The 13540-nt window shown below is 49.2% G+C and overlaps 1 protein-coding gene across 12 annotated transcripts in view; it reads left to right on the forward strand.

Moving 5' to 3' along the window:
- corin (corin, serine peptidase) overlaps positions 1-13540 on the forward strand; it is a 309000-nt gene that overhangs the window by 176215 nt on the left and 119245 nt on the right. For all 12 annotated transcript variants that reach the window (XM_038791255.1, XM_038791254.1, XM_038791261.1 and 9 more), the window contains exon 6: positions 9780-9893. In XM_038791255.1, the coding sequence (XP_038647183.1) occupies positions 9780-9893 (114 nt within the window). The remainder of the gene's footprint in view (positions 1-9779; positions 9894-13540) is intronic.

Below are 13540 nucleotides of genomic sequence, written 5' to 3' on the forward strand. Positions count from 1 at the left end.
AAGCCTTTGTCTTACTCTCCAGCAAAGAAACGAGGAACCTTTAGTGTAAGTGGGGGCACTATGTTGTTCCAGTCACCTATTATGTTCCCACACAATTTTCCTTTCCACTGAAGACAAAGAATGGAAGTAAGACTGGGTGTCAATTTTACTCCTTCACTAAAGTTCTGCACATGGTTTTTTGAAAACATTTGCTGAGCAATAGAGAGACAGATAGGAACACAGTGATCTTAAGATAAAGTTTGTCAGATTCCGAGATGGAGCTGGCCAGTTGGAGTGAATATTTAGCCCATTAACAGGATTACTATGGCTTTATTTTCTATACTATAAGGGGGTTTATTGGATAAAGTTGAAGTCAAGAAATAAGTGAAGAGACATTAAGTATTTAAGAATTGTAAAGCAATCCAATGTGTTGACTTGAGGCATCAGCCTCATTTCACTGAAGTGCGAATTAGTATAGCTTTGGAAGATTGAAGAAGGGTATATGAAGTTGTGTTTGTGGAACAAAAGGTAACATTATTGAAACCTACTTGGCCATGCTATTACATGATGAACTATTAAATAGTGAACTGCTGATTGCATGGTACACACAGTCAGTTTGCAGGGAGACGGGTGAAGCTGACCTGACAAAATACTTTGGACAGACCTGTCGAGTCCAGTCATGTTATCAGCATAGATGCACCTGAATAGAGCTGACCAGAACTGAAGGAGCTCAAAACCAGTATGCCTTCTGAACCATCTGTTTAACCCAATATACATCAACAAAAATTATGGGTGCGATTTAACCAAAAGGTTTCTATGTGTGTTAGCGAGCAATAACTGCCGCAAGCTTCCCGCGCTTGGAATGGGGAGGCTGTCATTGCTATAAAAAATTAGTTGGTTCACTTAACGAGGCCCCACGGGCTTCTCGCCGCTATTCATGGTCCCGCCGGCTGATTCGCCCGGATCGCGCCTGCCAACCCCCAGCCAACAAGGGAGAGCAGCACAGTCAATCCCACACAGCTCACAGCCAAGCCACTGAGATAACCAGCCACATGATTGGGCGATGCGACCTGGCCAGACTATCAGAAGCGATAGAGACTGGGGACATGCCCTGTTGCCTGTAGTGTCATGGAGGATCAGCCAAAGGGCAATCACTGTCGCCTGGGAGAAAGTGGTAGCGGCAGTCAGCTCGGGGAGCGTGACCAGGAGGACCAGCATCCAGTGCCACAAGAATTTCAATGACCCCCACCAAGCCCATCAGGATCTTTGCACCGGACCCCCAACCCTTCTTCCCCCATATATTCTACCAGCCCCACATATTCTTCCCCCCATACTTTTCCCTCCATCTCCTCCCATACTGCCCACACTCCCCACCTGCCCCATTCCCTCCACATGCCCATCCCTGCTCCCTTATGGCCCATCTCCCCAAGCCCCCTCCCCTCGCAAGTAACCACATGTGTGGCTAACGAAGCCCCCTCTGTGTCCCCACAGGAAAAGATGGCCCACAACCGATGGAAGAGGGCGGAGACGGGAGGGGGGGGGGGGGGGGTACCGGACATCAGAGTCATCACCCCCCACGAGGAATGGACTCTGAAGGTCACGTAGGTGGCTGCAGACCGAGCGGTGACCACCGTAGAGGTTGCCGCAGGTGAGGATCCACTTGCTCCCACCCAGATGACCTGTCAAACATGAGTTAATGCCATATGGACTGACCCATCACTCCATGTCCATTCTCCTGCAGGAACTGCAGCAACAGCACCTGTACATCTGGGGTGCCCCCCCCCCCCCCCCCGGCCAAACCCTCCTCACCCCTCCTTCCACCTCTCCAGAGGACATCTCAGAGGAGAGCTCCAACAATGCCACCATAATAGTCGCGGCACAGCTGTCATCCCCACCCTCCACCAGCACAGAGACGCACACCTCAGTGAGCGACAGTAGTGGACAGGCTTCTGGGGCACATTCTGGTGAGCACCACACAGCTGCTGATACACATCAGTTGGAGGCAGAAACGGCCAGACGAAACATCAGTGGGAGGTGGACCCAGCTGGGTCCCAGTCAGGTGCTGGGCCTTTGGAAAAGATTTACCCGGGGCTGATGCAGATGATAGGTTGTGGCAGTGAGATTCAGAGGAGGATGGTGAAGTCCCAGAGGCTACAGGTGCAGGAGATGGTGCCGGCAATGCGTGGCACACTGCTAGTGTAGTGACCGCAGTGGAGAGTCTGATGCACGACATCAGCAGGTGTCCAAGTTGTGGCTCAGTCAGTGACGGCCATGGCTGAGCATCTCGACTGACTGTACCAGTCGCTGGGAGACGTGACCGAGTACCAGGCGGATCTTGATGAGGAGCTGTGGAGCATATCCCAGTCCCAGTCCCAGGTAGGTATTGCCAAGGCATTGTAGAGCATTTCCCAGTCTCAGTTGGGCATAGGCAAAGCACTGCACAGCATGTCCCGGTCGCTGAGGGATGTGTCCCAGTCACAGGTTGGCATTGCTCGGTCACTGCAGAGCATGTCCCAGTCACTGAGGAGCATCGGCAAGGGAATCGACACAATGCTGCAGACACTGGGGAGCCGCCAGGGCTAGCAGAGCCAGATGATGGAGCGGCAGCCAGGGCTTGATCCAGCTGCCCCTCCGTCCTGCGATGAACCCCAGGGCCCTATGGACACCGTCTGGGAGACCCACTCCCATATCTCGCAGTCGGCACCCTGTACAGAGCTGCGTGGCGGGACATGTGCCACCGGAAAATGTGCCTGGGGCCTCCAGCCCCAGGGGACACCCGCCGGTACATCGAAGGCCATGGAACGAGGTAAGCAGCAGGCTGCCTCCACCTCTGATGTGCATTCTGAGGTTACACCGAGGCGCACGTCGAGGATCACTGAGAGGGCATTGGGATAGGAGGGTAGTGAGTAAGGGGAAAAGCATGAGAGAAGGGGTGGGGAGAGGGTCTGGAAGGGATGGGAAAAATGGGGCGGACTATTGGGAGGATCGGGCAGTTGGGGACACTTATGTACATAATTAAAATCTGTTGACCTTGACCAATAATGACGCCTCCAGCACTTTCTTCCCCAATGCGGGCCGAGCAGCAATCCCATGCCCCCATCTCCCTGGCCATGGATATTCTGGATACCTCCCCCCTTCCTCCTCTTCCCCCCCTCCTCCCTCGCTGCCGTCGCCTCGCACATCACGTGCAGGTGATGGGTGTGAGTGAGTACTCAGCAGACAGACAGGGGTCAGAATATGGCATTGGATGAGGAGCTCCAGCGCTCAGCTCTCTGCGGACTATCATCACTCCTTTGCCCTCGATCATGACCCACTGACAGTGACGACACAGTTTCATCACCCTGGAGTGATATTACACAGACCTGGAAGGCAGGAAATTGGGGGGTGGATGATGAAGCGGGCAGGAAGGAGGAAAGGGAGAGGGAGGGAGGGAGAAGAGAGAGAATGACGGACGAGGCCACGTTCTCTGTGAAGCGGGAGGTGATGAGTTCCTCTGGGCTTGCCAGACCCTGGCCACTGCCACCTGTCCTCCATCCTCCAGCTGGTCCTATGGGCCCTCTCCGGATCCGTCCTCCAGCCCCTCCTGGTCAGGTGTCTCCTTGCACTCGTGCTCCTCTTCGGCAGTGGCCACATATTTCGTCTCCTCCAACACCACGTCACTCCGCTGCTGTGACAGGTTGTGGAGGACACAGCAGACCTCTGGAGGGTGTACTGCAGGGCACCACTGGAGCAGTCCAGGCATCGGAACTGCATTTTGAGGAGTCCCTCAATGCATCCCTCAATGGCAGACTGGGTGACTAGATGGGTCTCATTGTATCGGGTCTCCGCATCAGTCACCGACCTGCATACTGGCATCATTAACCAGATCCTCAGCGGGTACCAATTATCCCCCAAGAACCAATCGGCCATCCTGGGAAGATGATGTCCGACTGCCCCTTGGATGTAGCTATCATGCACACTCCCTGGGGAGCGTGCACCCATGCGCATGATTTTCAGGTGATGGCCGCACACGAGCCAGATGTTCCAGTGAGTGGAAGCCCTTCCTATTAATGAAGGGCAGGGCGGCACGTGGTGCAGTGGTTAGCAATGGGACCACGGCGCTGAGGACCCGGGTACGAATCATGGCCCTGGCTCACTGTCCGTGGGGAGTTTGCACATTCTCCCCGCATCTGCGTGAATTCACCCCCACAACCCAAAGATGTGCAGGTTAGGTGGATTGGCCATGCTAAATTGTTCCTTAATTGGAAAAAAAATAATAATTGGGTACTCTAAATTTAAAAAAAAGAATGAAGGGCACTCCCAGATGGCCCAGTGCACGCAAGGCGACTTATGCGTCGTCTATTATCCCCGAGACCTGGGGCATCCTGGCGATGGCGGAGAATCCTGCTGACTGGGCATCTCATTAGACCTGGTCCATGTCAAGGTTTATATAATTTTCTGCCCAGGCAAACAGGACATCCGTGACTTCACAGATGCACTTGTGAGCTGTAGCTTCTGAGATGCCAGACAAGTCCCTGCTCGTGCCCCGGAATGAACCCTTTGCATAAAGGTGCAGGGCTGCGGTGACGTTGACCATCACCGGGGGTCGGTATCATCCTCCTCCACATGTTGCCAAGTCTGCAAGGACATGGTATAGGTGCCGCACCGTCCGTCATCTGTCCGAAAGACCAGCAACGCCTGTACACCTTGGGCCATCGCCGATCTCCCCCTCTCCGTCCCTCCCTGGTCTAATGGGTAGCCAGATCCACAGCATGTTGGGGGAGGGGGGGGGGCATGCACATGGGCCAATGCCTCAAATCTCTGTTGGTGCTGCTTCCGCCAGCTACTATGCCACCTGGCATGCCAGCAGCACCACTAGGGCAAGTTCCGCAGGGTCCAAGATATCGTCCATCCCGTGCAGTACCTGTAAGGGATTGGTGAGGGTGTGAGACTAACAAGTGGCAGTGTCTTCCAACCCGGGACCCTCTATATCCACCATCGCTCTTCCCGCCTCCCCGGTGCCATACCCACCCTCTGATTGCAGAGATGTCCCCAGAGCCCAGCCTCTTGGGTGTTTGGATGTTTCCCGCTGCTTCCTATGTGTTACCTCCCGTAGTGTCCAGGCAGCATGGTCTGATTGGGATGCGAGGCAATAACTCTCACATGCTACATGTCTGAGATGGATCACGCCTATCCACGGGGATCCAATTCGGATCAGCTCGCCTTCGGGCTATTAGTGATTGAAAGGCCAGAACATCTGCCTTCTCCCTGATCTGCAGCTCCGGTGGTCTGAGACCCCAAAGATAGCCACCAAAGGGCAAGGCTCCAACTCAATCCCAAGAATCCCTGACATGGTGCTGAAGAAGGAGACCCAAAAGCTCAGAGGTTTAGGACAAGTCCAGAACATATGCTTATGATTAGCCGAACCCATGAACACTGCTTGCACCTATCCTCTACTTCTGGAAAAATCCATTCACTGGTCAGTGTGTCCTATGCTGCTCCTTAAACTGGATCAAACTGAGCTGAGAACATGAGGAGGTGGAGTTGACTAGAGCCTCACTCCACACCCCTGCTCAAAAACCTGACCCAGCCCCCTCTCCCACTTCCCTTTAACTTCATCGAATGGAACTTGCTCCAGCAACATAAGCAGACTATAAATATCTGATAACTTCCCTTCCACCAGCTCAACCACCAAAATAACCCTATCCATCAATGAGGGTGAGGGTGCCAAGGAGAAGGAAAGAATCTCCTGACCCAAAATGTTACGCACCTGATAATACCGAAACAGATTAGTTCTCGGAAGCTGGAAATTACCCAATCACTCCTCAATACCAGCAAACTTCCCTTCTATAAACATATCCCCGAATTGCTACATCCTCTTAGATGTGTTGGGTACTCTGGATCTGTGGAGACTGCGTTTACCTTAGCAGTAACATAGACAGGCTACCAACACTTGTACAACACTATTTTATTAAGCTAGGAACTGTTGAACATACTCGCACTGTGGGTCGACATTATGTTAGATTAAACTGAAGACTTATGCCTATCCTGACCAGCCTAAACTGTTAGCACATGGTGAAGGTCTGTGCTACAAGCCGCGAGCTCTGCCCATCTCAGAGGCTGCATCCCGAATGAGCGGGAAAACTAGTGCCCTCTGGCTTTATAGTTACCGTGCCCTAACTGGTGATTGGCTGCTGTATTGTGTGTGTTGATTGGTCTTGCAGTGTGTCAGTCAGTGTGTGTCTCTGCACCATTATATACTGATGTGTATATTATGACATCCCCCCTTTTATAAAAAAATGTGTGTGTGGGTAATAAATAATGTGTGGTGAGAATGTTCCTAACTACGTGTGGTATGTGGAAGCATATTTACAAGACTATGTACATAAACACTAAGCTATTTACATTGGAAGGTGTCTAGTGCAGATGGACAGTATGCAACAAAAGAGTAACTAGAGCAACATTATGTACAAACCAGTGAGTTGATTAAACAAAGCAACAAAACAATTCAGAGAGTCCAGGAATGCAAAAAGTTCATAAATTTAGTCTCTGAGGTGGGCGACGAATTCTGGTTGACCGCGAGGGTGGCACACCACTCGTCGTCCGGATCAATGCTGAATATCGGGAGAGGCTGGACTTTTGGCTTCGGGGGCACCCTCTGTTTGGTAATGATACTGACTCGAAATGGTGCTTTAGGGTTCTCGGTGTCAAGGTCAGGCAGCAGGTCAGAATCGGATTCGGTGACCGTGGGTTGGATGGCGCGGACATCCCTGCGTAGCTGGTTGGGGTGACAAGAGGTAGCAGGTTGAGCAGACCTGCATAAAGCAGCATAGTGGCCACGTTTGCCACATTGTAGGCAGCATTGGGATTTTGCAGGAATTGCCGCTTTAAGTGGGCGGAGCCGCAGTTGCCGCACGTCGTGACGTCAGAACGCTTGTTGCGTCACCGTGCATGCGCGGTGTGGTCGTACGTGGTGCGCGCCTGCGCAGTGCGATCTACGGTGTCACCGTCCCCTTCAGTGCGCGCATGCACGGGAGGCCGTGAAAAGCACGCAAAATGGCCGCCCTCATCCAGGCTGAGGCCCTTGAGTTGCTTGATTGCTTGCACCCGTTCTGCCTCGTGGGGACCTTGCCACGCCATTTCAGCCGCTTGAATGTGCGAGTATCAGTTAGTGGCGTGTTCATGCAGAACGCAGGTCTCGATGGCAATCGCAAGGGTGAGCTGTTTAACCTTGAGGAGCTGCTGGCGTAGGGGGTCCGACTGAACACCGAAAACGATCTGGTCGCGTATCATGGAGTCGGAGGTGGACCCGTAATTATAGGACTGCGCAAGGATGCGGAGGTGGGTGAGAAAGGATTGAAAAGGTTTATCCTTACCCTGCAAACATTGCTGGAAGACATAGCGCTCAAAACTTTCATTTACCTCGATGTCGCAGTGACTGTTAAATTTGAGGAGGACCGTCTTGAATTTGGACTTGTCTTCACCTTCAGCAAAAGTGAGAGAGTTGAAGATGTGGATGGCGTGGTCCCTGGCCGTGGAGAGGAAGGGAGCAATCTTCCTGGCGTCTGAAGCAGCTTCCAGGTCTGTAGCTTCGAGGTAGAGCTGGAATCGTTGATTGAAGATTTTCCAGTTGGCACCGAGGTTTCCGGTGATGTGGAGCGGTGGTGGGGGGCGGACGCTGTCCATTTTGCAGGATGGCTGATTGCTGGTCGAATGCAGATCACTTGAAGGTAGGTCTAATACATTCTAACATCACGTACTGGTACCATGATGTGTTGGTACTCTGGATCTGTAGAGACTGCGTTTACCTTAGCAGTAACATAGACAGGCTACCAACACTTGTAATAGTACAACACTATTTTATTAAGCTAGGAACTGTTGAACATACTCGCACTGTGGGTCGACATTATGTTAGATTAAACTGAAGACCTATGCCTATCCTGACCAGTCTAAACTGTTAGCACATGGTGAAGGTCTGTGCTACAAGCCGCGAGCTCTGTCCATCTCAGAGGCTGCATCCTGAATGAGCGGGAAAACTAGTGCCCTCTGGCTTTATAGTGAGCATGCCCTAGCTGGTGATTGGCTGCTCTGTTGTGTGTATTGATTGGTCTTGCAGTGTGTCAGTCAGTGTGTGTCTGCACCATTATATACTGATGTGTATATTATGACACTCTCCTCCCCGCATTTCCAAAACAACAAGTCCAAGGCTGCCGGAACAAAACGATGGTTTCTCAGATTGGGGCAAACAACGACATGGCACCCAGCATGAAATGTTGCCTAAACTGTCTCCATAAAAGTGGCCACCAAATAGAGGACCTCACCTCCTCAATGGTGTTCCCGCTGTAGTTTCTGAAGTTCCCCACCAGGATGCCTGTAAGTATCTCAGTGGTTAGTGAAGAGGCCACTGATGCTGCAGGAGCCTCCACCATTTTCTTCACAGACAAAGCCTTGAAGCCTCCGAGTTCAACGACGATTCCTAATTTTTTCTGCTGCCCAGTCTTTATTTATTGGGCATCCCTTTGACATGGAACTCTTAACCGATCGTACTAACCAAATTCCAACCCAAATCACCTCCAAATATAAGGGCTTAAATTAAAGTTCTCTAGTGGGGGCCACCTTGAAACGACTGCTCTTCTACATGTCGCCACCGGAAGTCAGGAGACCCAAATTTATAACACTTAGTTACCTTCAATACAGGCAATAGAAATTATGGTTAAAACTCATGGAATAAAAGGGACAGTTGTAACGGTACAAAATTGGCATTGTGTAAGGACAAAGCCAACAGAGGCATGGCACCTGCAACAGGTTATTTTGCCCTCTCCGCCAAGGGCCCACACCCTCAAACATTGAACTCTCAATGAGGCAGGGCCAGTGATCCGCAGTCACCTTCCCTACCTGAAGACTACATGGACTGCAGTGGGGCAATGAGGTATCATTGCAGCACTATGAGACGAGCTTTTGTGCATAGGCAGTGCCACTGAGACCCATGTCATTTCCCATTTAGTGAGGTGTGTATGGGCAGCAGAAGGTTCACTTACTCTAACGGTGTGAATTAGATCATTTATTCTTTTCCTGCACTCTAGGGCGGTTTTAGTGTTAGGGTAGTTGGCACTCATCACCCTGGCAACTGCCTACCATGCAGGGGTGCTGAGACAGTTGGGCATCTCCTCCCATACCTCGGGCAAAGGATATCCTTCCTTTCCTCCACTCCATTCATCAGTACTTCCAGCAATGTATCACAGATTGGAGGGGGCTGTGCTCCTTGGCGTTTGTGTGCCATGTCCTGGTCCATTGCATAGAACGAGGTAACAGTAGTTTCGAAAAGCCTTTTAAATATGGTATCCGTATATGATAGTGGGGCATGTGCCTGATCCACCATGAAAATCATTGGGAACCGCCCAACCCCAGCTGCATTACATGATTTAGCGCGATTTTCCATTGTGTGCATGGTGGAGAACGCTCTCGCTTTTTGTTCCAACCACTGAACCTAAGCCCAGTGGGGATGATTCCACCCAAAGTGGAATCTCTGGGGGAAAAATTGCTTTATTTATATTTAGATGTGTCAGAAAATGGAGTTTAAATAAAGGTATATTTGCTAAATTCATTAAGCACACTTGATGCCGAGAGGAACAAAGTTGAATTCTATTTTGTCATTGAGCATCAATTCATCGTCCATGAAATGTTCAGAGCAAAGTTATCATCGTTTCAAAGGTATGAATAGAATATATTGTCTATGCTGTTTAGTTGTGATATTCATCTGATGCAACTCACATAAAGGATTCTGCAGCTTTTAAAGTATCTTTTTCTTCTTTTCCTTGCAGCATCTTGCAAAGACCAGGACAGTGTTTTGTGTGGCAGGGGGTTCTGTATCCAAAGGAAACTGCTGTGCAACGGTTACAATGATTGTGATGACTGGAGTGATGAAGCAGATTGCAGTATGTCATTTATTTCTCTTTCTCTAGTAGCTGCAGACAATGGTTGCACTCTTAAAGGGTCACCTTTTGTTATGGGTTAAGTCCGAATGCTTACACATCTGTGCATTTAAACCTAGGTACATCTCCACTGATGGCTTTTCTATGAATGGGACAAATTATACTTGGTGTTTGATTCTGTACACTCCGTTTTGCTTTTGGATAACACCCCATAGGTGTCAATGTCAGATCATTTGTCAGCTTCGCAGTCCCAATTTTATGTTGGTCATTGTCAGGGAAATTGCCTTAAACAGAAGCCTGTCATGAAAAACAAATGTTCCATTGTCTGATCAAAATGGCGCTATACTGACAATTTTTTAAATTTAGAGCATCTGTGAGCCAGTTCCCAGCACTTGCACTTCTAAATCCAGCTTCATGTTTTGATGGCAGACAAATTGACCAATTAATACCTGCCACACTTGCCCCCAGAATAAGGAAGTTGGATTTACTGAATTCTCGGTTCATGTGATGCCCCATTCATGGACCCTGATATTTACAGGAGTGGAATATCCCAGGTAAGTAAGCACAGGGGAGGAGCCGTGGTAAGTCCGGGTTTCCCGAAACGCTGTGAATTGAAAACTCCACAGAGTGCAAGTTCTGTTTTAACAGATTTTCCACCCGGACTGACAGACTTGGCTCACTGTTGGATGGGGAATGCTCCGGAAGAGGCCATGTGCAGGTTCAGTTCGGTTTCCTGTTGCACGGGCAGACGTGTCTGTGTGTTGGGATGGGTACAATGTGACCTGGACGGAAAAGGGGTAATCACAGTGTTTTGAAGGGATACAGGAGCAGAGATGAGCATCAGTGGTTCCGAGTATCTGAAACAGGGGATAAAAGAGGGAATCCAGTCTCACAGAGTGGGAAATGGGTAAGCTCTGGGGTCTGAGGGGACGCAATCCCACTCTTCCTGCCCCACAGGCCAAACTGGATAAACACTTCCCATTTTGATGCAGCTGTATTTGTCTCCCTTTAACTGTCATGTTTCCTGCGGTTTGGAAAACCAAGGAATCCTTCATCATAGTTGGAAGAGATTTAAATTCTGAGACTTGTACCCTTATTAGAATAATTTAATGAGTGACCCACCTCGTCCAACTTAGAACAAAGAAAAGTACAGTCCAGGAACAGGCCCTTCGGCCCTCCAAGCCTGCGCCGACCATGCTGCCCGTCTAAACTAAAATCTTCTACACTTCCGGGGTCTGTATCCCTCTATTCCCATCCTATTTGTGTATTTGTCAAGATGCCCCTTAAATGTCACTATCGCCCCTGCTTCCACCACCCCCTCCGGCAGTGAGTTCCAGGCACCCACTACCCTCTGTGTAAAAAACCTGCCTCGCACATCTCCACTAAACCTTGCCCCTCGCACCTTAAACCTATGCCTCCTAGTAATTGATCTCTCTACTCTGGGGAAAAAGTCTCTGACTATCCACTCTGTCTATGCCCCTCATAATTTTGTCGACCTCTATCAGGTCGCCCCTCAACCTCCGTTGTTCCAGTGAGAACAAACCGAGTTTACTCAACCTCTCTTCGTAGCTAATGCCCTCCATACCAGGCAACATCCTGGCAATTCTCTTCTGCACCCTCTCTAAAGCCTCCACATCCTTCTGATAGTGTGGCAACCAGAATTGAACACTATACTCCAAGTGTGCCTAACTAAGGTTCTATACAGCTGCAACATGACTTGCCAATTTTTATACTCAATGCCCCGGCCAATGAAGGCAAGCATGCCGTATGCCTTCTTGACTACCTTCTCCACCTGCGTTGCCCCTTTCAGTGACCTGTGGACCTGTACACCAAGATCTCTCTGACTGTCAATACTCAAGGGTTTTACCATTCACTGTATATTCTTTACCTGCATTAGACCTTCCAAAATGCATTACCTCACATTTGCACTGATTAAACTCCATCTGCCATCTCTCCGCCCAAGTCTCCAAACAATCTAAATCCTGCTGTATCCTCTGACAGTCCTCATCGCTATCTGCAATTCCACCAACTTTTGTGTCGTCTGCAAACCTACTAATCAGACACGTTACATTTTCCTCCAAATCATTTATATATACTACGAACAGCAAATGTCCCAGCACTGAACCCTGCGGAACACCACTAGTCACAACCCTCCAATCAGAAAAGTGCCCTTCCATTGCTTTTCAAGACACCCAACACCTCTTTTTGGATCTCAATGTGACCCAGGCTATCTACACACTCTTCTCCAGACTCAACATCCCCCAATTCCTTCTCTTTGGTGAATACTGATGCAAAGTATTCATTTAGTACCTCGCCCATTTCCTCTGGCTCCACACATAGATTCCCTCCCCTGTCCTTCAGTGGGCCAACCCTTTCCCTGACTACCCTCTTGCTTTTTATGTGCATGTAAAAAGCCTTGGGATTTTCCTTAACCCTATTTGCCAATGACTTTTCATGACCCCTTTTAGCCCTCCTAACTCCTTGCTTAAGTTCCTTCTTTCTTTCCTTATATTCCACACAGGCTTCGTCTGTTCCCAGTGTTCTAGCCCTGACAAATGCCTCCTTTTTCTTCTTGACGAGGCCTACAATATCTCGCGTTATCCAAGGTTCCCGAAATTTGCCATATTTATCCTTCTTCCTCACAGGAACATGCCGGTCCTGAATTCCTTTCAACTGACATTCGAACGCCTCCCACATGTCAGATGTTGATTTACCCTCAAACATCTGCCCCCAATCTAGGTTCTTCAATTCCCGCCTAATATAGTTATAATTAGCCTTCCCCCAATTAGCACATTCATCCTAGGACCACTCTTATCTTTGTCCAGCAGCATTTTAAATCTTACTGAATTGTGGTCACTGTTCCCAAAATGCTCCCCTACTGAAACTTCTACCACCTGCCCGTGCTCATTCCCCAATACCAGGTCCAGTACAGCCCTTTCCCTAGTTGGACTATCTACATATTGTTTTAAGAAGCCCTCCTGGATGCTCCTTACAAACTCTGCACCATCTAAGTTCTGTTAAAGTCAAGAGTGAGTGCGTTTGAGGCAGTTTGGATTGTTGCCTAACCAAACCAACCTCCCCCCAGTCCCCCACTATAGAATCTGAAATACAACAGCATCAAGAGGAATCAGAGGGCATGGCTGAGGTACTGAATGAATACTTTGCATCTGTCTTCATCAAGATAAGGATACTGTTGGTGTCATCATGAATGAGGAAGTAGTTTAGATACTGGATGATAAAGATATGAGAAAGAGAAGGAATTAGAAAGGCTGGCTGTACTTACTGTTTCATTCAGGAGTTGATGGGATGCAACTGAGGATGCTGATGTGAGAGTGGAATTTGCTGAGGCACTGGTAATAATCTTCCAGTAACAGTGGTGTCAGAGGACTGGGGAATTGCAAATGTGACACACTTAAGGGTACAAGGAAACATTCAGCAACTACAGGCCAATTAGTGGTTGGAAGGCTTTTAGAAATGACAATCTGGGACAAAATTAACAGTTGTTCAGACAAGTGCAGATTAATTAAGAAAATCCAACATGGATTTGTTAATGCCATATTGTGTTTATCTGACTTGAATGAGATTTTTGATGAGATAACAGAAAGGGTTGATGAGGATAATGCAATTTGATGAGGTTTACATGAATTTCC

Source organism: Scyliorhinus canicula, chromosome 3, assembly GCF_902713615.1.
Source record: "Scyliorhinus canicula chromosome 3, sScyCan1.1, whole genome shotgun sequence".
In the NCBI taxonomy this organism is placed as follows: domain Eukaryota; kingdom Metazoa; phylum Chordata; class Chondrichthyes; order Carcharhiniformes; family Scyliorhinidae; genus Scyliorhinus; species Scyliorhinus canicula.